This window comes from Martes martes, assembly GCF_963455335.1.
Source record: "Martes martes genome assembly, chromosome: 6".
NCBI classification, from domain to species: domain Eukaryota; kingdom Metazoa; phylum Chordata; class Mammalia; order Carnivora; family Mustelidae; genus Martes; species Martes martes.
In genome coordinates this window covers 26,540,911-26,568,304 of record NC_137893.1, presented here as the reverse complement: position 1 = coordinate 26,568,304, position 27,394 = coordinate 26,540,911, and the positions used below count along the sequence as shown (strand labels likewise).

The window sequence follows — 27,394 nt, the reverse complement described above, 5'->3', positions numbered from 1 at the left end:
TCTGTGAAAACCGATCTGCAGCACTGCTTGGTCATAATGGAGGAATTGGGGGAGGGTGGTAGGTTTCTCCAGTGAGGCAGGTTGTAGGAGAAAGAAATGATTTGGGGGTAAGCACAGCCTTCTCACTGAGGACAGGTGGCCCCTTCAGGAAAGGCGTAGATATACGAATAGTGGCTGTGCTTGCTGAAGAGTCGTCAGGTGTAGATGAAGGAATGGGAGCGGAAGTGACGGGTAAACTATAAAGCACGAGTCAAGTGTTACACACATGTTTTGGTCTTTTCCTTTTAAAACAGAGGGGCAATGTGGTCCAACAGTATGGATCGGACAGGACACCTACTCTGTATCCCAGAGCCTCTCCCTGTGCGAATGAACAAGTGAGTAAGCATCCAGATTCCTAATTTCCTCAGGTGTAAAATGAAGTAATACTTAGATCCAAGTTACTGTCAAAACACCTGCTTTCCCTCTCGCCACAGGGGCCTTCCTGCTCAGCCCCTGCAGGATCGCACGTGCTACTTCTTCTTTTAAAAAAGTTTTTATTTATGTATTTATTTGACAGGGTGAGAGAGCACGAGTGTAGGGGCAGGGAAAGGGCAGAGGGAGAGGGAGAAGCAGACTCTCCGCTGAGCAGAGAGCCCGATGCGGGGCTTGATCCCAGGACCTGGAGATCATGACTTGAGCCCGAGGAAGACACTTAACCGACTGAGCCACCCAGGCGCCCCACATGTGCAACTTCTAAGTGGGAGCTTTCAGAGCCATCATGTAATTCTGCCGTCACTGACGTCCCCTGCGTGGGGGGCAGTCATCCAAACAGCAGCTGCTCTTTGCATCCCAGTTTGAGGAGGACAACGGGCCTGGAGTAGCACCTGGGTGCACATGCACCAGAAAGCAGCCCCTTCCTCCCAGCCAGAGATCTGGGAGGCTGTTAGTGCTGTGTCATCTAGCAAAACCCAGTATACCTCTCCGTGCGGGGTTAGAGGAAAGACTGCATGTGATTATGTCCAGAGATCCTGAAAAACAATAGCTACCACTGTCCACAAATGTTTGTTCCCGTCTCTCTTAGCACTCGTGAAGCTGCCTCTGCTGCAGAGAGGAGTGGCCGTAGTTGCCCCCTGTGCCCGTCAGAATCTCAGAATAGGAGCTCACTTGTTCGAGGAAACTCACATTTACTAAGACCTCCCACGTGCTCCAAAAATGGTAAATTTTGTTATTTCAGCTGAAGTCATACGAGATTAGTTCTGTATTCTCTGTTTTATAAGAATTGCCATCTGTGGGGTGCCTGGGTGGCTCAGTGGGTTAAGCCTCTGCCTTTGGCTCTGGTCACGGTCTCAGGGTCCTGGGATTGAGTCCCGAGTCAGGCTCTCTGCTCAGCAGGGAGCCTGCTTCCCCCTCTCTCTCTGCCTGCCTCTCTGCCTACTTGTGATCTCTGTCTATCAAATAAATAAATAAAATCTTAAAAAAAAAAAAGAAATGTCATCTGTAATGTGGGAAAGTAGATAGCATATTGATGGGTCTGGCAAACAAAACACAAACATGAAACCCAGACTTCAGGAGTTCTGAGCTAAAACCTAAGAAAGAGAAACCAGAACTAACTGGTTTTTGATGAATCACAGGCTAGGATGAATGAAAGAATTCATAATTAGTGTCAGTGTGGTGTTCAAGGACCAATGTCTTCCATTAAACTGCAGGAAGTGAAGGCAAGAAACTCAGAACAGGAATTAGTCCAAGGGAATTAGGGATGAGCAGGGCTTTGTCGCGTAATTCACACACACCACACTCAAACCCACACGTACTAGTTCCACAACTAATAATCATTAGTGCAAGATTTGAACACCACATGGGTGATCAATCCACCTGGTAATATAGGTTTCTGGTGCCACAAACAGTACAAATGTGAATCGTGAAAATGTGTTTTTATTCTGTTTAAACAACATACTCTAGATAAACTTTTTTTTCTAAAATGTTATTTTACTCCCAAAAGATTTAGCTTATACAATAAAATACAATTAAAAAAAAAAAAAAAAACTTGGGGCGCCTGGATGGCTCAGTTGGTTAAGTGTCAGCCTTCTGCTCGGGCCGTGATCCCAGGGTTCTGGGATCAAGCCACGCATTGGGGTTCCTGCTGAGCGGAGGGCCTGCTTCTCTCTCTCCCTCTGCTGTTTACCCTGCTTGTGTGCAATCTCTCTCTCTCTCTGTCAAATAAATAAACAATAATCTTAAAAAAAAAAAAAGGAAAACAAAAATTCCCTTTCTGCTGACCTTTCTTGGTATAGTAATCATTATACATGCAATTAAGATACATGCAAGTATCCACTTGAAAATGATTATTAACCACCAAACTGTTTCAACAGAGCTGATAATGCATTTGATATGCTATCAGATTGTAGAGTTTGGTCAGCCTCAGTCAGTACTTTCAAAAGTTACGTTAGAAGAAGACACAACCATCTCCCATCTCTCATTTGTGAAATGTGAAATCATGTGAATCTCCTTTGGGTCCACAACACATTTCTCTGCCTAGACTTTCTTTGGAAGTTTATGCTGATTCCATGGCTTTGCCGATTCCAACCCCTCTACACTATGTGATTCTTAACACCCTTAATACAATTTATCTACAGCATCCAAAGATACAAGATCATTTACATAAGCATTTAGTATTGTTGAACGTGTATCTGTATTTCCTTAAAAGTTACTTTGGACTAACACACAATTAGAAACATTAATAGTTTTTTGTTTTATACAATGGAAGAATTCGTCTTTTTGCTCTTTCAAATGAATTTGTTCAAAGTTCTTCTGATACTTCCATTCTTGGAATAATTCTTAAAATAATTTAGTTTCTCTCATATTACTTACTAATCTTCAACATCTGTGTCTTTTTTTTTTTAATTCTTTTTTTTTTTAAGGTTTATTTATTTATTTATTTGACAGAGAGAGATCACAAATAGGCAGAGAGACAGGCAGAGAGAGTGACAGGGAAGCAGGCTCCCTGCTGAGCAGAGAGCCCGATGTGGGACTTGATCCCAGGACCCTGAGATCGTGACCTGAGCCGAAGGCAGCAGCTTAACCCACTGAGCCACCCAGGTGCCCCTCAACATCTGTGTCTTAAAATGTTCCTTACTTAAGATGTTTTAAAATGATCTAGCCTATAGCCCAATCTTGGAAAACCTGCCTCTCAGTGGCTGTGTGTGAACGAGGTAACTCATGGGGGTGGTGGGTGTTGGGGGTTTCCTTCATCTTCAGGAACATCTCAGCACCCAACCCCCTGTTAACTCTTGGGGCTCACATGAGATAACCAGTCGGCAGTAAAACACCCAGCCATTGTTTCCTATCATTTTCTTTTTTATCAAAAATTTATTTATCAGTTTTATTTCTGATGGATATTTTGGTTTGCCTCAGAATTTTACAATTGTAGAAAAATGCTGGAATGAATAGCACTTAATGTGGTATTATTTGCCATAGAACATATTCATAGGGTAACACTCTAGCAGTGAAATTTTGTGTCAAAACCTGTGCACATTAAATTTTAATAGACATGCCCTATTTCCATTGAGGTTGTACCCCTATCCTCTCCAGACAGTGACAGTCAAGAATTCCTGCTTCCTGGCTGCTTTACTACCACAGTGTGTTATCAATCTGTTTGATTTTGCCAACAAAATCTTCACCAATAAAAGAGGTTATTTTGTGTTACTTATTTATTTATTTATACACATTGCGGGGTCTAGGTTTTCACTTGAACAAAAATCATGAAGACAACAAACCCGAGTATCCAGCAAACACTATGGACTCTCTCACATTATCCCAGGAAACCAGTATTCAAGGAGAGTCCAGGGCAAAACAATAGCCACCGAGTTCTGAAATTTGGACTAAGCAATAAGAGCTCTCATGTTAGATTTTAGCTGAGGTGCAACATGGAAAAAGAAAAGCAAGAAAAAAAATTATTATTTTTGTTGATACCTTCAGGTCACCCAACTGTTACTTGCAAAGCTATTTTTCCGATCACGGTTGTCATTTGTCTATTTCCAATGACATCCAGTGGAATCCTGGAGGATTCTCTGTTCGGGATAACTTACGGAGAGAGGACATGCTGGCGGTGCCCCGAAGAAACTGGTGTAAGCCATCGTCGCTGTCACTGGAGCTGGCGATGCTGTTCCTCATTTCCAGCATGGAGATCTGCGTGCACAGGCTGAGCTGGTGTTCCAGCTTTTTGGCCTTCTACAAAGCAAAAGTTTAAGATCTCTGAGATCTCTGGGACTTAGGTCATGTATACCCTGTAAACAGTATTTATTTTTTCCTTGAAATAAAGAACTACCAGGTGCATAGTAAGTGGCCAATAAATGCTAACTATAACTTTTATTATAAGCTGTAACTACATATATGTTACAAAAATGTAATATACTCAATGGCTTATTTATTAATCTAAAAGTAATAAGCACCACCTTAATTTGATAAAAGGTCTACGCAAGAGAACTTAAAGAGAGCGCATACCCGTGTGCACAGTTCTAGGAGAACGGTACTTATCACAGAAACCATGTTCTGCAATTTCTCTTCTGTCATCATTAAAATTTCCTTCTGAGCAGACATGGGGAAATGAAGATCACATTGCAACCTGGAGAAGATGCCTACAGCTCTGAAATTCCTAACTGCACTGCCACAGGCTCCTTCCCCTCCCTGTCTTGTCACTTATGGGCTTTCTGGAAGGGGCTTGACCAGGAGGATGTCCCAAACTGGAGGACACCAGTGTTAAAATGCCAACTTCCTGCTCACTGCCGTGACCAGTCAGCAGCCTCCCAGCTACCCTGCCCTTCTGGCCCCCTCTACCCCCCATTCCTCCCTCCAACTCACATACCATTTTCCTTAGATTGATTAAAAGACTCTTCATGAGAGACCAGCTCCACATCACCACAAACAGAGGTCCCTGACATTTAGAGACACCTCACCAGGTGATGACAAATATAATAATTACAAAATATGTCCATCCTCTTGAGAAACGACTCCCTCAAAGGGTCTCTAAATTATAAGCATCCCTGCTTTGCTTAAAACATGATGAATTAATGAAAATTCAGAAAAATATGTATTGCATAGAGTGAGGTACACTTCACTATACATCATTGTTTAACAAAATAAACACACTCATAAAAAAAACCCACTTACTTTATCATTTAAGGTGGGATCGTTCAATGAGTAGAGCTTATTTGTAATGTCTTTTCCTATAAGATACCTAAATATTTCATATAGAAATGGTTCTGATTCCAGAAAGTAAGTTAATCTTTCTCTTGACCAGCATAAAAATCTGCAGTTATCATCTGCAATGATGGTGACCTGTCCGAGAAACAGACATAGGAAGAAAAAAGTATATCTATGTTTATGAGTGATGAGTATAATAATTTTGGGGAAAGGAAGAGTAGAATAATTTAGTGGATATTATTACAGCAATGATTTATCATATTAGTTAAGTTAAAGCAAGATCTAGACACACAAACTTCCATAGCTATTATAAAATCATATTTAAAATCAGGTTAAAATCAAGAAATCTGCAAACCAAAAGCAAATTCTCCAAGTTTTGTTTTTGTTCTGTTTTGTGAGGTCTGGTGTGAGGTCTGGTGCTATAGTCTGTACTAGACCAATGTTCCAGTTAGACATACAATTTATGGTTAAATATTTCCTTACATCCTGATGATTACAACAGAGGTTTAAGAATATGACTTCAGGCAACAGTACTGAGGTAAGATCCCTGAGGCGAGTTACAGATGAAAGACCTTCTGCCTTGCCAACCTTGCAAACACATCCTAGAGAAGCAGAAAACGGACTCCTGTGAACTGGATTTAGAATCCAGGCTGTTAACCGAGGATTATGGCTAGTGAGGGTCCTCCTCTGGGTCCTTCTGTCGCAGGTATTTCTTGAGTGTGACCTTTCAGGGCGAGCCCCAGGATACTGGGGACTCACACAGAGATCCCCCAGTTAGCTCAGGATTAGGAGACCATATCTTTTCCTTGAACACTGTTCCACAGCAAAGTGGAAAATCCTCTAATTGTACCGCACAGAGCTCGAGATTTTTCAAATAACTCCTTTCTCCAGAGTGAGGGGTTATGCCCTCAGAGCTCCGTGTCAGGAAGTCCTTCCTTGCACACAGGTTCCCTGTCATCAAGGAGTACTCCTCCGCTGAACTCCATGTGGCACTGAAATCACAGAACCCACCCTCATCTGGGGACACATCTGTCTCCACCGGGCACTCTGAGGGCAGGGACTGTGCAACTTCATGTCTGGACGCCCAGCTCCCAACACAGAGTGGTGCTCAGTGTACATTTGTTATATGAAGGAAGTAACAAATGAACACAAATACTGTTGAAGGCAAAATCCGTGTTTATATCCTCAGAGTTAAACCCAATGTCAGTCCAGGTAAATTCATAAAGGGTTTTTTAATTAACATGAAATCGTTATCGGAGCCTCAGAGCATATGTTTCCAAAGGCACCATTTCCCCTTGGTTTGTCACAAAATTAAACATAGTTTTGAGGATGAGTGGGTATTTATGTCTACTAAAAGAGAAAATGGAAAACCCAGCTTCGCAACTAATATCAATAGCTGAAAATTGACCTTTAGCAAATTACAGGGCTTGGCTACTTTAAAAACTGGGTCAATATTCCTAGGGGGAAAAAGTTTGCACTTATTTATTATATTAAGGGCAGGAATCTCCAAAACCAGACACATTTGGATTCAAGAAATGCATCATCAGCTCTATGACTCCATAAAAAACTAAATTCTACTCATTCTTTCAACACACATCATGCACTTACTTTATGCTAGACACCGTTAAAGGCACTGACATTACAATGTGAGCAAGGAGACAAGAGCCTTGCCCTGGGAAGCTTACACTCTAGTGAAGGAAGCTGATAATAGGACACCCTCGGTGGTGTCATAATTGACAGTTATGTCAAAACACAATAAGTGTTTCGACAAATATAGAACAGGGCAAGGGTAGAGACTCTCCAGGGAATGACAGTTACATATACTGCCACTCAGTTTATACATTTATTGCACTTTAAAACATTTAGGTTTTTTTACATCTGTAAGTAAGTGCCTCAAAGTTGCCTTTCAGATAAGGCAAGTAATAGTCTTCCTCATTTTTCAGATGCCAAATGACAAGAACCAGAAAACGTATTCAGGAACACATGTTGACTAGTGGTGGAGTTGAGTACTTCCGACTTCCCGCCCAGACATCTTTTCCCACTAGGCCAAACCCTACCCACTGTGTCCAATATTCAGCAATGGGATCACACTGAAAGTAATTTGACTGACAAAGTGACCACCAGGTCGGCTCAGAGTCCATTAAGAGTTCCTCATACAGAGTTGGGGAGGTGGTGGGGTTATGGGCATTGGGGAGGGTATGTGCTATGGTGAGTGCTGTGAAGTGTGTATACCTGGTGATTCACAGACCTGTACCCCTGGGGCTAATAATACATTATATGTTTATTAAAAATTAAAAAATTAAAAAATTTAAAAAATAAATAAAAAAATAAAGAATACCATAGAGAATAATAATAATAATAATAAAAGAGTTCCTCATACAAAGAACAGCTGAACACAATGTCATGAAGCCTACATTCTAGTGGAGGAAGCTGGTAGTAAATAAAGACATCTGACCCCCTCACCCCTGCAAAAAATTTTCTTAAGAAGTATAAGCTCGAGCCAGTACTGACGAGTTCCCAGAAACACAAAGAGATGGGTAAATAAACATGAGGCCACTGAATAATATTCCACAGGAGTAATTCAAGAAAGGTGAGCACTGGGACTCACTACAGCACAGCCCTGTAACCAAGCACTGAAGAAAGGGTTAGGAGTTGGAGGTGCCTCCGTTTGGCAAAAAGGTCATCGGTGGACAAGTAAGGTGCGATGGGGTAAGAAGTTAGAGGAGCTGAAGTCATCCAGAAGAAGAAAAAGGAATCGTACCTAGGTGACGGATAATGCATTTAACTTCTTTTCAACCATTCCAACAACCTCGAGTTTCCTCAGAGGCAAAGATACTTCTGATACTATCGTTTGCTTAGCAAATACATATCTTTTTTTTTTTTAAGATTTTATTTATTTATTCGACAGACAAAGATCACAAGCAGGCAGAGAGGCAGGCAGAGAGAGAGGAGGAAGCAGGCTCCCTGCAGAGCAGAGAGCCGATGCAGGGCTCAATCCCAGGACCCTGGGATCATGACCTGAGCCGAAAGCAGAGGCTTTAACCCACTGAGCCACCCAGGCGCCCCAGCAAATACATATCTTATTGATGGTTGAAAAATACTTTAAAACCTGTGAAAATCATTATTAAATTTAGATTTAGCAACAGGATTCAAATAATAAGCTATACCTACAGTTTGTGTGAGTATCTTGCAAGTCCCTAAGTGGGGGCGTTTAACTGGAAGTATGTGGTTATTAGCATATTGACAGAGGTCATTTTACACGATGGCTAATGCTTCATTTCTGCCAAGTAGACATTTGTGTTTAATGACTTCCTGTCACAACAGCCAAGTAAAACATTTTTTTTTTTTTTAAAGACTTTATTCATTTATTTGACAGGCAGAGATCACAAGTAGGCAGAAAGGCAGGCAGAGAGAGAGAGAAGCAGGCTCCTCGCTGAGCGGAGAGCCCGATGCGGGGCTCGATCCCAGGACCCTGGGACCATGACCTGAGCCGAAGGCAGAGGCTTAACCCACTGAGCCACCCAGGCGCCCCAGTAAAACATATTTTAATGAGGAATTTCTATAAAGCAATATAAGAATTTTTAAAGCTTCCGTAAAATAAATTCGCTCGTCAAGTCATTAGGGTACCTCAGCAGTGCCATGCTTCAGTTCTGGGGAAGGATTTTATTGAGGACATAAAAGCTAGCATGGCAATGGGAGATACAAAAGGATTTCTTTCAGGGAGAGCAGGGGATGAAGTCTTTGTGTCAGGTTTGCCTTGATTACATCAAGGCATTAGGCCTGTCCCTCCCTTTAGATTCTACACCCTCACAGAATGGGAAGACATTACACAGGAACAAGGGTGTCTCGGGGAATTGCCACATGTGTCAGGATTGGAAGCAGCTGTTTAAGAGTATGACTGCTTGACAGTCCTCAGGGGAGAATTTGTTATTTTTCTTCATGTATTTTATAACATTTTGCACATCAGGAACATGAAAAGGTCCTAGGGCTCATCTGTTCAACCAATGCTTAGAGTTCTCCTAAGCACTAGAATACAGCAGGGTCAAAGCTGGTAGATCAATGTGCTTCACAGCTTAGCCAAAAGATTTACTTAACACTAAGATAAGGTCCAGTTTAAATACAGGTGAAAATTTGGGCGCCTGGGTGGCTCAGTGGGTTAAAGCCTCTGCTTTCAGCTCAGGTCATGGTCTCAGGGTCCTGGGATTGAGCCCCGCATTGGGCTCTCTGCTCAGCGGGGAGCCTGCTTCTCTTCCTCTCTCTCTCTCTGCCTGCCTCTCTGCCGACTTGTGATCTCTCTCTCTGTCAAATAAATAAGTAAAAATCTTTTAAATACAGGTGAAAATTTAGTGTTCATTGATTTCGTGAGGGCTGGGATCTCCAAGATGTTCTTCTTCCCTTGAAACCAATAAAGCTTTGGTTTTCAGGCTTCTTAGCACGGGACATGCAACCGACCAGGGGAGAGCAACAGTGGGAGACAGAATATAAAAGATAAATGTGAAAAGGGCAAAGCTCATTTGACATAAAACAGCCGCATGAAGAAGAAACCAAACACAAAAGACTACTTCTGCCTTTTGTAATAAAGATATCCAAGATTCCCTCAAGAGTTCTAAGCAGCAACTTTGATGGGTAAGGACCAAAACGGCACCTGTGAGTTCTAGCTCCGAATCTGTTTCTCAGCTCTGTCCCTGCGCCTCTCATAACGGTCACACGCGTACCCAGACAACATCTGCTGTGCAAGCTTGAGAGGCGGTCACTGAGCCCACTTGCCTTTCTTTTCTATTTCCACACTATTCCTTAATTCATTAGCACCCCTACCAAAGAGGAAATTAAAGAAATAAAAATTCAAAGGAAGGAGCTCCTTGTCAGAACACTTTGAATTGTTCAGAATTAAAGAAAAGCAAAGTAGCAGGTACAAGCATGTAGGTGGAGGAGTCTGGGCACAGACACTGTCAAATGTCCCCTGCTACGGGCACAGGTGGTGACGTCAGAGCAGGCTCCGTGTTTCACTGGGGAGCTTGCTTCAGAAAGAGGCACTGCATACTTCTACCCAGATGTGCAACAGCTATTTTTACTCCTGAGTATCTGCCAATGGGAACATTTTGAAAACAATCAAAACACAAGCTCTCCCAAGGGTTTGCTTGGAGGGAGCCTGTTCCAACTGTGCAGGACACAGGTTCCGTGGTGCTAAAGCAGTGTTTATCCACTGGCCAATCAGAAGATGCCACACCACCCTCTGTGCAGACAAAAGATGGCTGCTGTTGGAAAGGCTGAATAAATATCCTTTCCTGGCTACAGTACCTTGATCTTGGTCACGATTTTGGGATCTCCACAGCAATTATCAGGAACATTTCTCAACTACCAAATCCCAATCCCTAGTCCCCAAGAAGAAACCAGCTCGTGGCAGGAATTCCTTTTTGTTAACTTAATTAAACTATAATTTGACGTCCGGTGGAGAAGATAGCATGTGTTCATATCCCTGACCTCTCAGGAAGCACTGCTTCTAGAAACAAAAGGGGGGGTCCGTTTTCACTCCCCTCTCCAAATTCAAGTCTCTTTGGGGTTATACAGAGACTGAGTCATTGTGTAATGTCCCTTGCTATTCTACACAGAGAAATGGATGCAAAAGATACATGGGCTTTGGAAGAAGAAATTGTAAGGAGGGCAGGCGAAAGGAGAGAGGAAGAGGGACCTTGTACTAGTTTGTAGACGGTGGTGATGAAAGACACAGTAAGAACACAGGTCTCAGTGCACAGATGACTCTCTCAAACACAAGGTGAGAGTGTAAATTCTAGAAGCCATGATATAGCATGAACTTTCCACTTCTGTATCTCAAGCTCAGCCAGCTTGGGAACAGTGCTACGCCCCGTCAATGAACTTACATGAGACCTTGTAGTAAATACACGTAACTTTCGCAGGCTGTGCAATTATTCAGACCTATTACTCATGCGGAATAGGAGTGGGGCAGGGCCTCAACCATTGTATATAAACTCAGTTAAACTCAACCGTATGTCTGTCTGTCGGTTTTCCCTTTTATCTCCATGTGGCCTCCCAAAGTGAGACTCAGAAATAAGATGTGTCATCAAGAAACACTGACATTTCCTCCCTGCGGTGATAACATCCCTTCTATTCCGTCTCCTACTTATACGCATTTACACTCCTGCTCGGAATCTTCTCAGGATATTTCCTTGTTGCTGTTTACCTGGAGGCGGAAGCCAAAGGGAACTCTCCCCCATTTTCTTCGTTACTCCCCTATCAGTTAAGTGGGGGACAAAATAGGAGGGCTGGACACTTACAGAAAGAATCAAAATGCCACATAATGGAGTGACTTTTAATCATGAAGAACTTCATCTTTTATCCTTAAAGTAGTCATTAAATATAAAAGAGCGAATTCATAAGGATTAATAAAAGACAATCCCTAGGGCAAAGCCAGCTTCTGTTTTTTCCCAAAAAAAGTAACCAATCACATGTTTTAGGAACAACTGAATATCCACAACTGGCATCTTCCTTTCTTCTCATAATCAAAGCACTAGATGTTTTCTACAAAAAAATTATAAAAATTCCAATAGACCAAAAGGAAGAAAATAAAAAAGCAGCCAAACTCACAACCTGGAAATAACAGTGTTAACACTACAGTCAAAGTAGTTCACATCTTCCTAGACCTCTTTTTATGCACGTAGCAGTACTATTTTTTTAAGTTTTATGAAAATGGGGTCATGCTATATGTACCATATGGTAATCCCTTTCTTCAATAAATCACTTTTCTATCAGTATCCTTTGGATTTCAAATGAGACAAGAACTAGTTTCAATCTTCTGAAAATCATGACAAAACATACCTGGAATTTTTCACCTTTGTGCATCTGAGTTGATCTAAATTCAGGAGAATCTATAAAGGCACAGGGGTAAATGTTATGCAGAAAATGTCCTCGATAGGAAACCTTCATTCTGATAACAGAAATTAATGTTAATAAATGCATAATATTTCACAAATAACATTCTGGTCTTTAATCTTATGTGTTGACATTTTGTACTGAAGTTTTAAAGACTCCATAGAGGACAAACATAATTCTAAGCATAAATATTTACTTCAATATAAATTTCACCAACAAGAAAAAAAAAAAAAAAAAGACAGGTTCCCCTACTGACCAGACATGTGCCTTCCCATGGTTGTCATTGCCCATATAGCTAGAGTAATCATAAATTCATTACTCAAAATCAGATACTTTTGAGAAGGAAAGAGTTGATATTAATAATTATGCCAAAACAGTATATATTATCTCTTTCCCCAGAAAGGTGATATTCCTAGAAGTTATATTTTTGTGATATTCAAAAAATAAATCACTTGGGAAACAAGCACAAGTTTCTGGAAGTTTAATGCCTAACTTAAACCTACTTCAATGTTGACTCATTAACTTAAAGGGGGAAAAAACCCAGTAGATAAAGATTCAAAATGTTCACAGGTGGAAATCCTAACATCCACAAGATTCTGAGCAGTCAATTCTATGTAACTCTAACCTGTTGCTCTGTACTATTCTACAATGCAGTCATAAAATGGGATTTCACCACCAACAAACTCTGTGACCTGACGATCTGCATTGTTCCCTTCTAGTCATTCCCTCCCCGGGGGGACATGAGAAGATTCCAGGCGAACTGGGAATTTCAATTTCCAGAGAGCACTTACTTCCCCTTCAGAAGGATACTCAGACGGTCATCAACTGAGGTTTTATCCTCTGCAGCATACGTCTGGCCCTTTTTTAAGGTTTGGATCATACAAAACTGGCCGGTTAATCTTCTGAACAGATCTGGAGGCACACGAAGTGGTTCAAACAGTCGGCGGTAGATGCCACTGAGCTCCTTCTCAATCTTTACCTGAAATGCAGCAATGACCAGATGCTGCCATAACACAGCCACAGCGGAGCATTGGCTTCTGCCATCTCGATACGGGTTTGAGAAGAAACAGATCTGCAACACGCACCATGGCCCTTCTGCATTTCGCTCAATGGACTCGTACCCAGACAGGAAACAGTGGCATAAGCTTAGATGCTCAAAGGGCACATTTGTAGTTAAACAACTCCAAGGGCATATGGAAAAGATTTGCACTATTGATCATATCTCTTCCCATGCACTGTAGAGTAGCTGTGGAGGTTCTGAATGTTAACCACAACACAGACCTTTCCAATCTTAGCATTTCCTTAAAATAACACGGAACCATTTTGTCTTTATAACAATTCTGTTTCACAGAAAGAAATTTTGTGAACTTTTCAATGTTATCGCAAAACATTAACACATAAAATAGGGATCAACTTGGGAAAGATCTATGAAAATGCATGCATTAAGCATTTTGCCTATTTTAAGTATTGTTTAATGCATCACGGTAGGAAAACGAACATCCACAGCTGCGATCATTGCTTCTGATTTATTTATTCTGAAGCCAAGCAAAGAGAGTAAAAGGTTTTGGTGCAGCAATTTCTTCTTAAAGTAAAATACTCTATAGAATGAGAGCCCACCGAATTAAGTCTGGCTGTTGGAGGAAGGGAAAAGCAAAAGGGCTGAATCACCTCTGCTGTTAGATAAGACCCAGATCACACGCCATACTGGGGCCCAGCATTAGTCTGGAAAAACTGGAGAGCACGTGAATGAACTTTGGGGTTCAAAAGATCATCTGTCCCAATGAAATCTACAACAGCCACACTATAAAGTTTATAGATCCAGATAATGATAGCCACTCAGATGTCACTACAGCCTTTGCGATGCTCTTGCCGTGTTTCATTTTAACAAAGAACCAGCATTTATATTTTTCAAGAAAGTAGGCTTATAATACGAGAAGAAAAAAAACACAGATACTGTGTGAGTGTTTTACCTGATGCTACTGCCATCACCACATCAGCAACTTCTAAACCTATGTTCAGAGCTTGGGGCTCCAGCAAGTTCTGATAGTCAGAAATTATAATCCCCACTATCACTATCATCTACCTCCTTTACCTCAGAGTTCTAGTAATGAGGGTTTAAAATAGTTTATTCACAAATATGTCCACTTTCGAGATATACACTAGCCTATGTGGCCTAGTAATAAACATAGGAACTGAAAAATCTATTGACTCAAATTCATAATCTGCTCATTCTGCAAGTCTTAGCTCAAGTCCCAATTCCTTCATGAAGCCTTCTTAATTCTTCTTGTGAAAGCTATCATTCATCAAATGTTTTTCTGAGCTCTTGTTATGTGACAATCATGGCTGACAGGAATTCGGAAAACAACGGTAAGGTGGTAGAGGATACTGTTATTTCCAAGTAATTGCTTCTCCCATCCCTGGTGAAAGGATTATCCATTCCCTGACCCCAGCCCATTCCCACACTATCACTCTTGCCCATTTTGTTTGCTTTAGCCAATGGAGTGTGAGTAAAAGTGATGTATGTTCCTTCTGTGCAGAAGTTTTAAGAGACACCAGGTCTTTCTCTGTTGTTCTCTTGTACTTTTTTCTCTGCCATGAGAACACATGTTTCAACAGAAGCTGCTGCTTCAGCAGAGACCCTGGAATGAAGACACAGCCTAGAATCACAGCTGACACACAATTGCTAGAGTCCACGTATAAGGTGGGTGAGAGAAAGGACCTGTCACTGAGATTCTCAAGTTGTTTATGACACAGGGTAACCTAGAGAGAACTCATACAGTAAGCAAAATGGACTGGGTTGCAATGTTTGAGGTTACACTCTAGTAGAATGCCTACTACTTGTATCATCCAAATCATTCAAGCGATCATTTTCTGTGAAATGTCTTATTTTCTAATAGTTTTCTGTGCACATGTCTGGCACTGAACATGAGGACAAGAGCCGTATCTTTTACCTTACTTAATAATTGTGTGTACTTTGAACCATTAAGTAAACAATGTAGGGAGTGATTTCAAGAAGCCACACTGCTTTCTTATCCTATTTACATCTTTTGGTTCTTGGAATGACCAAGGAAACACAACAAGATGTTAAGAAAAAAGTTAAATATTAGTGTTCTGGCAACACCCTCCCAAAAGGATGATTTTCTTAAATGAATATTTTGGGCATAATATAATGAAAAAAATAAAGTCATTACATTTACAAAATAGCAGGAACTATTTGTAAATCATTAGTACATTCAAGGAAGTTGCCCATGAGTAATTAATTTTACAGCTGGGCAAAGATATTTCTAAGTGACATTTAAAAATCAATAGACAAAAGAAATAATGAGTTATATGACAAAAAATGTTCTCTCATGAGTAAATTGCCTTAATGATGTAAAAAGTTTTAAAAAACTCTTTTGTAGGGGTGTCTGGGTAGCAGAGTTGGTTGAGTACCCGACCCTTGGATTTGGCTTAGGTCGTGACCTTGGGGTTGTGGGATGAAGCCCTGTGTGGGCCCTCTGCTGAGTGCGGAGTCTGCCTGAGACTCTCTCCCTCTCCCTCTGCCCCTCCCGCCTGCTCTCTCTCTCTAAAATAAATACATGCATCTTTAAAAAAGACTCATTTGTAGAACAAAGTTCATGGGATTCAAATATTTCCCTTTCAGACATATACGAACACAATCGAAGAAATGATACTAAGGGGACTAAAGATGTTAAATGTTCATTTTCAAGTCTGAACAAAGCACTTTAAAAGCTTTTTGGCTTTAAAAATCTCTTCCTTTAAAATCTCCTCCACATTAATTTTAGTAATTACCGGTCTTTTCTTGTACAAAAGATATGACAGATGCAAAATGTTGACACCCAGGAATACGGAGTTCCAGATCATGATATCCAAGGCACATCGGTAGAGAGTGGCCCAGACAATATAAAGGGTACATCCTGTTGAGTAACAAAGTCAATGTGTTAGATGTCTGCAATAGCATCAGGATGTAGCTTAATACATTTGATATCTTCAGCATATTAAAAAAACCAAACACATTTTAGAAATACTTAAGCCAGGGGCACCTGGGTGGCTCAGTCAGTTAAGTATGATTTTGGCTCAGGTCATGATCTCATGGTCCTGAGATCAAGCCACCCCTGTAACCTCCCACCTCTGCACTTCCTCCCACCTCCCTTCCACACTGGGCCAGGCCTTGCTTGGAAGCCCATCTTTCTCTCTCTCCCTCTCCCTCTGCCCTTCATCCTACTTGTGCATACACACACATCTGCATTCTCTTTATCGCTCTCTTAAAAAAAAAAAAGAAACACCTAAGCCAAGCATTACATTAAGTTCCATTTTGTTTTTTTTGTCTTATTACTACAAAAGAAAAACATGTTTTGTTGCAGAAAATTTATGTAGAAAATATTTTTTATAGGAGAAAAAACCACCACAATTCTACTACTGTTGATACCTAATACTTCCTTACAGTCTTGATGCATTTTTACCTGATGGCAAACCTACGGTATACAAAATTTTAAAACCCACTCTCTTACTTATTTTACTTATTGTGGTAATCTCCCTATTTTGTTAAAACTCTTCATATACATAGTTTTTAATGACTGTAACTGATTAAACCCTAATTTAACTAACCATTTCCCAACTGGAAACAGATGAAATTTTTTGTGTGTAATTTTTGATACGTCACCAAAACACCTTTATACATTAAGAATTAATGTTTTTCTGACTATTTCTTTAGGGTGGATTACCTGACAGTAAGTCAAGGAAATGAACTTTATAGCTTTTGATGAGACCGAAGAATTTTTTCCCAAAGGTATATAGATATTTGTAATCCTACTAGTTGGGAATGCCACTATCAAGTTCTTAATATTATAAAATTTGAAAGCTCTTAATTTGATACTGAGGTTTTATTTTGTTTTGCATTTCCATGATCATTGGTGAGCCTGCATATTTTACCAATATTTTCTACCCACTTGAATTTTTCATTTGATGATTTTCCATTCACCTCTGGAAATCTTCTTGCCTTTTTTTTTTTTTTATCAATTCTCTCACTTTAGGAAAAATGTCCCAGTTTCTTTTGATCCATTTATGGTGGGAGAGTCCATATATTTTTTTAATTTATAATAAAATGATCAATATGATACAAATATATCAACTATATATGCACATAAAAGCTAACCTCCCACATTAAAAACTTATCCATTTGCAATTTTTATTTCATCAGAATGATCTGGGGCATCTGAGTAGACCAAAATGTACAACTTAGTAAGTTTTAAAAATAACATTTCATAGCAACTTTTGTGGAATTTAAAAAATTATTACTTAAAGAGGATAGGGAAAAATAATGCTTTGACTGACTGGGAACACGAGGACCTGAATTATAGTCCTGGTTTGGCCACATTCTCACAGTCTTAATTTTGGATGAATCATTTAAATTCTCCAGGTTTCTTCTTGTCAGATTAGATGATCTCCTTGGTCCATCCTACCTCTAAAACTGTGTCTTAAAATTTATAATTAGTGTCTAAAAATTTATAATGAGCCTGGGTGGCTCAGTCGGTTAAGTGTCTGCCTTCGCCTCAGGTCATGAACTTGGGATCCTGGGATCAGGTTCTCCTTGAGCTCTCTGCTCAACGGGACGTCTGCTTCTCCCTCTACCACTGCCCCTCCCCCGCTCCTGCTCCTGTGCACGTGTGTGTTCTCTCTCTCTCTCAAATAAATAAAATCTTTAAAAAATGTATAATTAGCCTTTGCCTTTTCATAGGGTGTGGCTTGGTTTTGCTTAGTTTTTCATTCAACATTGTGTAATGCCTGCTGCAATCCCTGCCTTACTCAGAGGTAACACAGAAATCCATAAGCTACCATCTCGCTTCCCTTCCAGCCCTTTCTTATTTTATCTATCTATCTATCCATCTATCTATCTACTTATTTATTCATGTTGAGTATAACTGAAACATAATGTTACTTTAGTTTCAGGTGTATAACCCACGGATTCAACTTCTCTCTACATTATGCTAAGCTCACCACAAGTGCAGCTCCCATCTGCCACCACAAAAGGCTATTATAGTTATCACTGACCATATTCCCTATGCTGTGCCTTTTATTCCCATAACTTATTCATTCCATAACTGGAAGCCTGTCTCTCACTTCCAGGCTTGACTTTGACCATTCCTTGTAATTCTTCATGTATCCCAGGCATAATGAGCTACTCCTCATCCTCCCTCACTATGCTGAGTTTCCCTCTCCTCTGTGCCTTCTACCTGGATACCGTACACACTCACACTTGGAGAAATCCTGTTCAGCTTCCAAAAGCCAGCTCCGGTGTCATCTCCTCAGCGTGACCTTGTTCCACCTTCCTGCTGGGCCTGTCACCCTCTCCATTTCTCCCTGGCCCTGGGTACACACCGACAACATAGCATCTAGCACCTCACACGTGACTGCCCACCTGTTTCTCTCCAGCCCCCGCCCCCCGAAAAGTATCCTTTTCAAAGATGGAACCTGCCTTTTTCAGTCCTTTTTTATTTTTAAGATTTTATTTATTTATTCGACACAGAGAGCCAGCGGGAGGGAGGGGCCGAGAGCACAAGGAGGGAGAACGGCAGGCAGGGGAGAATCTGGCTCCCCGCTGAGCAAGGAGCCCAATGCAGGGCTCGATCCCAGGACCCTGGGATCATGACCTGAGCTGAAGGCAGACGCTTAAGAGGCTGAGTCACCCAGGGTCCCCTTCCTTCTTCAGTCTTTGCCTGAGAACTTATCGGTGCTCAAAAATATACCTGAATATATAAATCACCAAAGAAACAATCACATAGAGAGTAATTTGTCAAGAATCACTGGCTAAAATAATTCATTCAATTGTTCTGGCATTTTGATGTGAATCAATTTGACGTGCTTCATCAGGATTACTAGAGCCCTCCAAAAAGTTTTCCTTGAACTACTGTGTCTGGGAAATTGCTTTTGTTCCCAGTGTCACATTATAGGCCATAAGAAACCTACCGAAACAACAGTGGTTAAGACTGGATAGGGCTTACCATGTGCCAGGCGCTATTAGAAGTCAAATATCACACATATGCGTGTGTACACATGCACGCATGCATACACACACACACACATACACACAATCTCATTTAATTCTTACAACAACCCTAAGAGGTGGTATTATTTTTGCGCTCCTTTGACACATGGGAAAACTGAGGAGCAGAAAGTTTCAATCATCTGCCCCAGTTACACAGTTAGCAAGTGGTAGAACCAGGATTTGGATCACACACTCAGACATGCAAATGGATTTTGTGATATCTAGAAAATCTAAACAATATAGAAAACACACACGGTCTTACCTAAAATAAATAAGAGCATGTAAAGGCCTATGTTACAAGTTACTTGATTTACATGCTGCCAATTTGCTGACAGAGGCCTGTATTTTTGGTATGCTACAGACCTGACAAGAGATGCCCTGAAGCCCCCAACAGAAAGCCCATCGGATGCCAGTTCCAGAGAAGTTACAAAGGTCTCAATTAGGAATCTTACCTATAGATAACATTCCCCTAAGGAGTATCATATGAAGGTGAAGAGTGGTTGGAATAACCAACCCAATTGTGAAAAAAATATTTGCTACATGAAAAACGAGGTGATGTATCTCTCTCCAGTTTTCGCATGTGGTCTCATTGGAAGGCACAGGTATGATCCTTTCTAACTCAGGTGTAAAACCTATTGCAGTCGATTCTGTCAATGGGCTGGACTCGGTATAATTCATCTTGAAAATCCCTGTAAAAACGAAGACACAAAAGGACAATCATAAAAATGGCAGCTGTCTCTTTCTACCCCTATATGTATTGTATTAAAATGTTTCCTGTGAACTAAGTGTTGGTAGATAGACTTTTCTGGTGCTTAGGAACTAGACCCAGGTTCGAATCCAACCAGTCACATATTAAGTGTTCCTACTTTATCTGTTAAATGATGATCGTAATACCTCATTTGACTTTTTAATGAAATGAAATGAAATAAAATATATAAAATATTTAGCATAGTGTACAACTATTCACTAATATATATATATCTATATAGACATACATGGTGGGGGAGAGAGGAATAAGAAATTAATGAGTCTAAAAGACAACCACCAATGTTCATAAGCCACAGCAATTACAAAGTCTTCCGTCACATTCCCACTATGACATTGAGTCCAAACACAGAAAAAATAATAGGAAAAACTGATTATTTAAGTATGTCAAAAAAATTAACCTTCTCATGTTTACTACTTGAAGACTTAGTATATTTAGAAGGCTCTAGTTATATGCTGTCATTAGATCATTGCATCACACACATATACATTCTATATTTTCATATATACACATAATAAATACATTACTAATCATTTATATATACACAGGGAGATACAAAATTAACTCTTCCTTTCATTGTCCAATTTAAATCTATACTTTCGTTCCCATAAAAACTCCACTAGGTAGCAATGTTACAAATTACAAAGTAATAAACTTGTGGTTTACTTATATGTAGGAGAGGTAATGAATATATGTTCAACTATTTCATATTAAAATCTGTACCAACTACAGTTCAAAGAGTACACATTTTGCACATGCTTACCTAAACCTTAACACAAAGTGGCACCATTTCCTAACTAAATTACCTGTCCTCCATCTCTGGTACTTAAAAAACTCTTTCTATTATTAATTATACAAATTGGTCCCTGACAAAAACCACGTAGGTTTTCAGATTATATGAATTATTCTGTTTCAGAAAAAGAATTCCAAACGGGGATGAAAAATATCTTTAAATTTAATCTAATAATGTCTTTCCATAATAAGATCACACAATTAACCTTACTTTTCTATTCATCCCCCCCTCCCCGCACCATATCAAAGTAAAGGTTTTAGGTGGTAGAATAATTGGTACAGATTGGGCATTTTGAAAGGATATTATTAGACAAATCCAAAAGAATTCTACATCTCTTAAGATGATAAAAACATCTATGCATTACAAACTCTGAGTGAAATGATCAAGGCAATTAAAGCTCTCTTCATATAATTCTGAAATAGTTCATAAATATAAGATAAATAGTTGACATAGATACTGATTTTCCGCAACAAGGAAAGAAACTACATAAATTCAGCTACTTTCCAAATGTTTAAATCAATAAAACTATAAGCCTATTGGGGTGAGAGGTATCCTTATTTGAATAACTCCATTTATACAAAGTTTGCTCTCAAGGAGCAAATGAGAATTAATCCTATAATTTCTGCAGGAGGGAGAATGATATTCAAGGACCTCTCTCACTCATAAACTAGTATCAGTGTCAGCTAATGCATTAGCATTACCTAAACTAATAATAACTACATTTCTATGGCATTTTAGAATGTGTCCTATTTGCTTTTCTAACTATCCTGTGTTCTCTATGAGGCACAGGCAATGTCATAGCCATCTATGTATACCCAAGGCCTACACTCTGCAGAGAATGCTAGAGTTGAAAGCCATACGGAAGGGACACAGACACGACAAACATTTTTAGAAGTCACTTTCAGTCTCCCCAAACCTTAGTAGTAAAGACAGGAAAGTGCCCAGCATTCCTGGGACTAAGAAAGTCAGTTTCTGGACCAAAAGCCCAGGGGGAGCCACGTAAGTCAAGGAAAGTGACTTCCACTCCTTGTGTCTGCTTCTTCCTGGGAATAGAGGTGGTGGGACTAGATGGTCTTTGAAACCCCTTCAAGTTTTAATAGCTTGAGGCTCTAATACATATTTATATAATAAGTTCATATATATTCCACCCAATGGCACCTGTATTGCCAACTAATCCACTCTAGCTCAATATCAGGCTTTTAAAAGTTCTTCAAGTGGCACTAAAGGTACCAACATCTGCTCTAAGAGAAATGAGAGGAAAACCACAACCTACTGACACAAGAACCAGGGAAATAGCAATAGGAATTTTTAAGAGGTGGGATCATCCTACAACATATTTTGATGAACCACACCTTATTGAGGGTATAAGTATTTAAATACATACCTATTTTATTTTCTATATGCATTATACCTTGTAGAATAGCTAACACTGTATAATACATTTATTATATAATTTATTATTTATTTGTATATCTATTATTTATCTATGTGTATTTATCTCCATGCCAATTTTGAAATGCCAGTTACCTATTGCCAATAATTCTGACTGGATCTTAACAGTTTCAGCTCCCTTTGATCACTTTCAATGGATTTAAGCCGTTTACACTGAACTATCCTTACACAGACAGTGAGTCTAAGGAGGAAGGCTAGACTAAAAAACTGGTTAACGCTCAGGTTAATTTTGATTGAATCAAGAGAAATTTTCGTTCTATTAGTTCTTCAGAATCTAATTCCTTTAATTACCTGGTCTCATAAAGTCCTGTTTATCTATTTGTTTCCAAATAGGGGTCTGAAGAATTAAATAGCTACAGGACAAAACCAACATTAACCCTTCACCAAACTACAAAAATGAAAAGGCAGCAATGAGCAAAAGTCGTGCTGGCAGACTTGATTCATTCTGTAAATCGGCCCAAAGCTTCGCTCCTCCGCGGAATGGCAAAGGGCATGACGTTGCCAAGAGTCTTTTCGCACTTATTCTTGTTTCAAAGCAAGCAGTTTCTGGGACGTGTCTGGCCAACAACACGCTTCCCAAAGCCTCAGAAACCAGGGCGCGGGCGGGCGGCGAGGTTCACGGGGTCCCCAGCCATCCGTTCTCCCCAGGGAACCCGCTCACCTCGCTCCTTAAAAGAGGATCAGTGTCTACTATTGTTCCCCTTGACCGGAAGGCTCGGGCCATGAGGGGTCTCCGGGGAGCCCCGTGCAGCTCCTGGCAATCCCCGCGCCGGCCCTGGGGCAGGCCACACAGTGCGCCGCGCTGCGCGCAGCCTCCGCAGGAGCCCCGGGCGGCCCTACAGCGGGCGAGGTGGAGCCTTAGCGGTTTAGGGGCCAGGAGCCCTGGGCGTCCAGCCAGACGAGGAGATGCCGAGCCCACCAAGGGCTTGCCCCAGGCAGAGCGCGGGAACCGGCCCCCGAGTGGGGCTGGAGCGCCCGGGGACGCTGGCGCTCCCAGACCGGTGCTGCAGCTGCCGACGCCTGAGGGTCTGTGGCCTTGGACCCCAGACACGGGAGGAAGGCGGCTTCCAAGGACAGGGAACCCCGCGAGGGCGAGGGCTCGGCCAGAGAGGAGAGGACAGGACTCCCGGCGGCCCGGGCGCGAAGAACCCGCAGGCGCCGCGGGGCCGACAAAGTTGCTCCCAGCGGAGCGGCGATCCAACTTTCGCTTCCCGATTTAGCCCCGGGAGCCCGAGGCTGCAAACAGCCGGGCGCGCGGGGGGAGCCGCCGGCAGCTACGCCTCCCGCTCCTTACCTGGCTTGTCCCTGGCACCGAACCCGGGAGGCGCTGGCCAAAGTTTGGGGCGACAGTGGCAGGGCGCGGGGACAGCGACGCGGCGGCTCGACGGGCGCCCCAGGCGAAAGCCTCAGCGGATCGCGGGTCCGGAGCCTCCTCGGCCGGTGCCGGGTCCCCGCGCCGGCAGCGGCTTTGACTAAAATAGGCATCGCGGCGGTGGCTGCCCGGGCTGGGGCCGCACCGCGCAGGCGCCCGCCGCCCCGGCGCCCCCCGGCGGGCGGAGCCCCGGGCCTCGGCGCGCCTCCCGGCCCCGCTGCTCCGGCGCGACCGCCGCGTCCGCACCGCGGTGATCAGTTTGAAACACCCGCTTTTTTCTTTCCCCGTTTCCTCTCTACTTCTCGATTCTGTCCTTGTTTGGGCATCGGTGGGGGGCGGGCAACATCCTAGGACCCGCGGCGTTGGTGGCTCATCTCCATGGGGCTAACTCCAGAGGTAGGACCCCGGCAGGGAGATAAAGCAGGATAGAAATGAGAACTAGGATTTCATTCCCCTCAAAGTCGAAGGACCCACTCGCACAACTCCTTTTTGGGACACTCGCTCGCCCTCAGCACCAGCAGGAAGGGCCGGGAGAGCGCGCAGCTCCGCTTCGGAGCCTTTGCCGCGGAGGCCGGCTGGCTCGCACCGACGCCGGACCCCACCCTCGGGAACCCGCGAGGGCCCGGAGGAAGCCCGCCCTGCTGCTGCGGGGCCGCGCGGGACACACTTTTGACCCAAGCCCTGTTCGTTTTCAAAGAAGGAGGGCACTTCTCCGAAATTTGCATTTGCGTGGCGGTTCGGGGGCCTCCACGTTAAGCGAAGCTCCACCCGAAATTGCCAAGTGAATTTGGTAGATTTGGGACCCTAAGTTGGAAACCGAGATATGAAAGTGTGCTCCAATCAATCTTTACTTTTCACAGAGGACACCTATTTGGGGTAAGAAATGCAGGGCGAATTAATGAAGAGTTGGCTCTGGGGGGAAGGGCTGGAGGACAAAAGAGGAAGAAGGTTAGATGGACATTCCGTTTCCACTCGAAATGTCCCATCGTGGGATACAATTGGTGCCGCTTCTTAGAGTATGAGGTTGATGGTGCGTGCCAAACATGATCTCAACACGAAAAAGACGACAGGTACATTACAAGGTGGGTACCCGGAAGTGCACACTTGGCAAGTCTCTCCAAGAAATTGGCAGGACAACACTGTGTTCAAGAACGTGGGGCCTAAGGCCGGACAGGCTGGGTTTGAAACCGGCCTCGGGCACCAGCTAGCTGTGTGACCTTGGAAAGTTACTTAGCTTTCTGTTTCCTCTTTTGTACCTTGGGGATAGTGATGACGATGATGATGATTGCACCTGTGCCTCATTAGAGTGCTTTGAGGACTAGATGATTTAATATATGTAAGAGGCTTAGAATGGGATGTTGTACGTAGTGAGTTCTATGCATATGAATATGTATTATACTGATAAGCCTCGTTCTCTAACGTGTTTGAAATTTGTTATAACTATTCAAGGTTAATTTTCAAGGCTACTTCTTCAGAGTCTGTTTCTTTCTAGATACTCTGCCAGCCATTTGGTAGCTACTGCTAAGTACATTTAAAGATGTCGATACAATAATATATGTGTGCAAAGATTCTACATGGATATGCATTGGAGAATGGCTTATAATAAAGAACACTGGAAATAACCTAAATTCTAACCATAGGCGACTAAGTAAGTTATAGAACATTCAAACAATCTTGTTCTAAGCAGAAAAAAAAAAAAAAAAAGCTGTAGGGGGCAGCTTGACCTTGCGATCAAGAGTTAGAGATCTATGTTGGGATTGGAGTCTACTTAAAAATTTTTTGGAGAAATATTAGAAATACAATAATGTCAACTAATTATATAGAACAGAGGCTGGTGATCTTTGGTCTAAAGGTCCAGCCCACTATCCATTTTTGCATAGCCCAAGAACTAATATGACTTTTACATTTTTTATCGGTCAAAAAAAAATCAAAAGAATACTATGTCATGATGTGTGAGTATTATATGAAATTCAAACTCAATGTCCACTGAGTTTATTTATTTATTTTTTAAGATCTTATTTATTTAAGAGAGAGACAAGCAGGGGCAGAGGGAGAAAAAGACCCCCCTGTGAGCAGGGAGCCCAATGCAGGGCTTGATCCCAGGATCTCAAGGTCAGGACCAGAGCCTAAGGCAGATGCCCAACCCACTGAGCCACCCAGGTGCCCCATTTGTTCATTGAGTTTAATTGGAACCCAGCTATACTCACTCATTTATGGCTGCTTTTGTGCTCCAAAGGCAGCATGGAGGAGTTCCAACAGAAACCATTTGCCCCAGTAAAGCCTAAAATAGTTACTTTCTAGTTCTTTACTATTGTCCTTTGATAATAGAGTATACTTTTATAGTTATAAGTGGTTTAGAAACACTAAGCCATTGAATCATCACAATGAACCCTATAAAGAAATAATTACTACTATTATCACCATTTTATAAATGGGAAGCTGAGGAAACAGAGAGGTGGAGTGTGCTCCAGGTCGCCCAGCTAAAGAGCCAATCCATGATGTGAGCCAGGCTGTCTAGTTCCAGAACTTGCTCCTTTGTCCACTAGGTACAAGTTTCTGCTACTTTCTATTTCTAGCTACACTGCTTCCAATGGAGAGATGCTAAGTAGAAAAAGGCAAGTTACAGGGGTATGTGGAATATTACAAATCATCCATGATAAGCTCTAAAATGCATACATACATTCCTTACCTCAGAGTGGTGAGGTTGTAAATGATTTTTCTTTTTTTCCCCTTTCTTCCCTTCCTTTCTCCCTATCTACCCTTCTTCCAGCTCCTCCACTCCTCCTCCTGCTTCTCCTTCTGCTAAACTTTCTACAATGATTGTATGTTACTTTTATAGTAATTTAAAAACATATTTATTAAAATAGTATATCCTAGGTTCTGGCTTTTGCAGATGGGAAGGCCAGACTCCAGAGGTACGGTTACAGTTGGCTGGTATAGGGCACACTCATTCCTTACCTAGCAGAATAAGATGCCTGTAAGGCCTATACATCATATAAAGATTGTATATCTTTATAAAAGAGTAGTGGATTCAAAATCCTAATACTTGAGAACTGACATTTGATAGAGTCTGTTTTCTCTGAGTATGTGTTTCATAGAAAGAAGAGACTGAGCTAAACCTAAAAGCGTCACTATTCTGCATCTAAGGATTAAAACATAATTTAATATGTAAGTTTCTTATCACAGATGTATGAATAATAGTAGCTCTATAAAATTTAAAATAAGAATTCTGGACCCAAAACTTGGTTTTGGGACTGGCCTCTGCTCCCTGGTCTCCTCCTGCTTGTCACAGGGAGAGGTCAGACTGAAAGATTCTGAACACTATTTGGAAACTGGTATCATGCAAGGAAGTAACTTTCACAGAAGAGTAGAATGAAAAACATACATACAAGGGATAAATGAGAAAATAAAAGCCAGCCTGTCTCCTCTGCAAAAACTCTGGCTAATGTAGCTTAAATTGACATAATTACATCTACCTTTATTTCTTTATGGGCATCCTAGACTGCTTTTGTTATCTAGACAAAGCCTTGATGAAATTTCAAAATTCAGGGACGCCTGGGTGGCTCAGTGGGTTAGGCTGCTGCCTTCGGCTCGGGTCGTGATCTCGGGGTCCTGGGATCGAGTCCCGCGTTGGGCTCTCTGCTCAGCGGGGAGCCTGCTTACCACCCCCTCTCTCTCTGCCTGCCTCTCTGCCTACATGTGACCTCTCTCTGTCAAATAAATAAATAAAATAAAATAAAATAAAAAGAAATTTCAAAATTCAGATAGAGTAAGTTTTGGGAAAATAAAACAAGACCTCAGGGAGTCCCCGTTTTTAAAAGTATGTAGTGTTATCTTTCATATCCATATCTGTCCATGGTTGGCATCAGTGCAGACTTTCTTATTTTATGGAGACCATAG

At 41.7% G+C, this 27,394-nt stretch overlaps 1 protein-coding gene across 2 annotated transcripts in view; it reads right to left on the bottom strand.

Annotated features, from left to right (window-relative positions):
- Positions 1–23,613, bottom strand: part of POPDC1 (popeye domain cAMP effector 1) — a 37,843-nt gene extending 14,230 nt beyond the window's left edge. Inside the window, exons 1-7 of one of the 2 annotated variants that reach the window (XM_080805237.1) lie at positions 23,417–23,613; positions 19,564–19,800; positions 15,859–15,983; positions 12,858–13,045; positions 12,013–12,121; positions 5,146–5,313; positions 4,065–4,206 (exon numbers count right to left, since the gene is read on the bottom strand). In XM_080805237.1, coding sequence (XP_080661363.1) covers positions 4,065–4,206; positions 5,146–5,313; positions 12,013–12,121; positions 12,858–13,045; positions 15,859–15,983; positions 19,564–19,789 — 958 coding nt within the window. In that variant the 5' untranslated portion in view covers positions 19,790–19,800; positions 23,417–23,613. Of the gene's footprint in view, positions 1–4,064; positions 4,207–5,145; positions 5,314–12,012; positions 12,122–12,857; positions 13,046–15,858; positions 15,984–19,563; positions 19,801–22,413; positions 22,507–23,416 lie in introns of those variants that run through there. The other variant, XM_080805236.1, reaches the window with a different exon arrangement.
- Between the last annotated feature and the right edge of the window lie 3,781 nt (positions 23,614–27,394).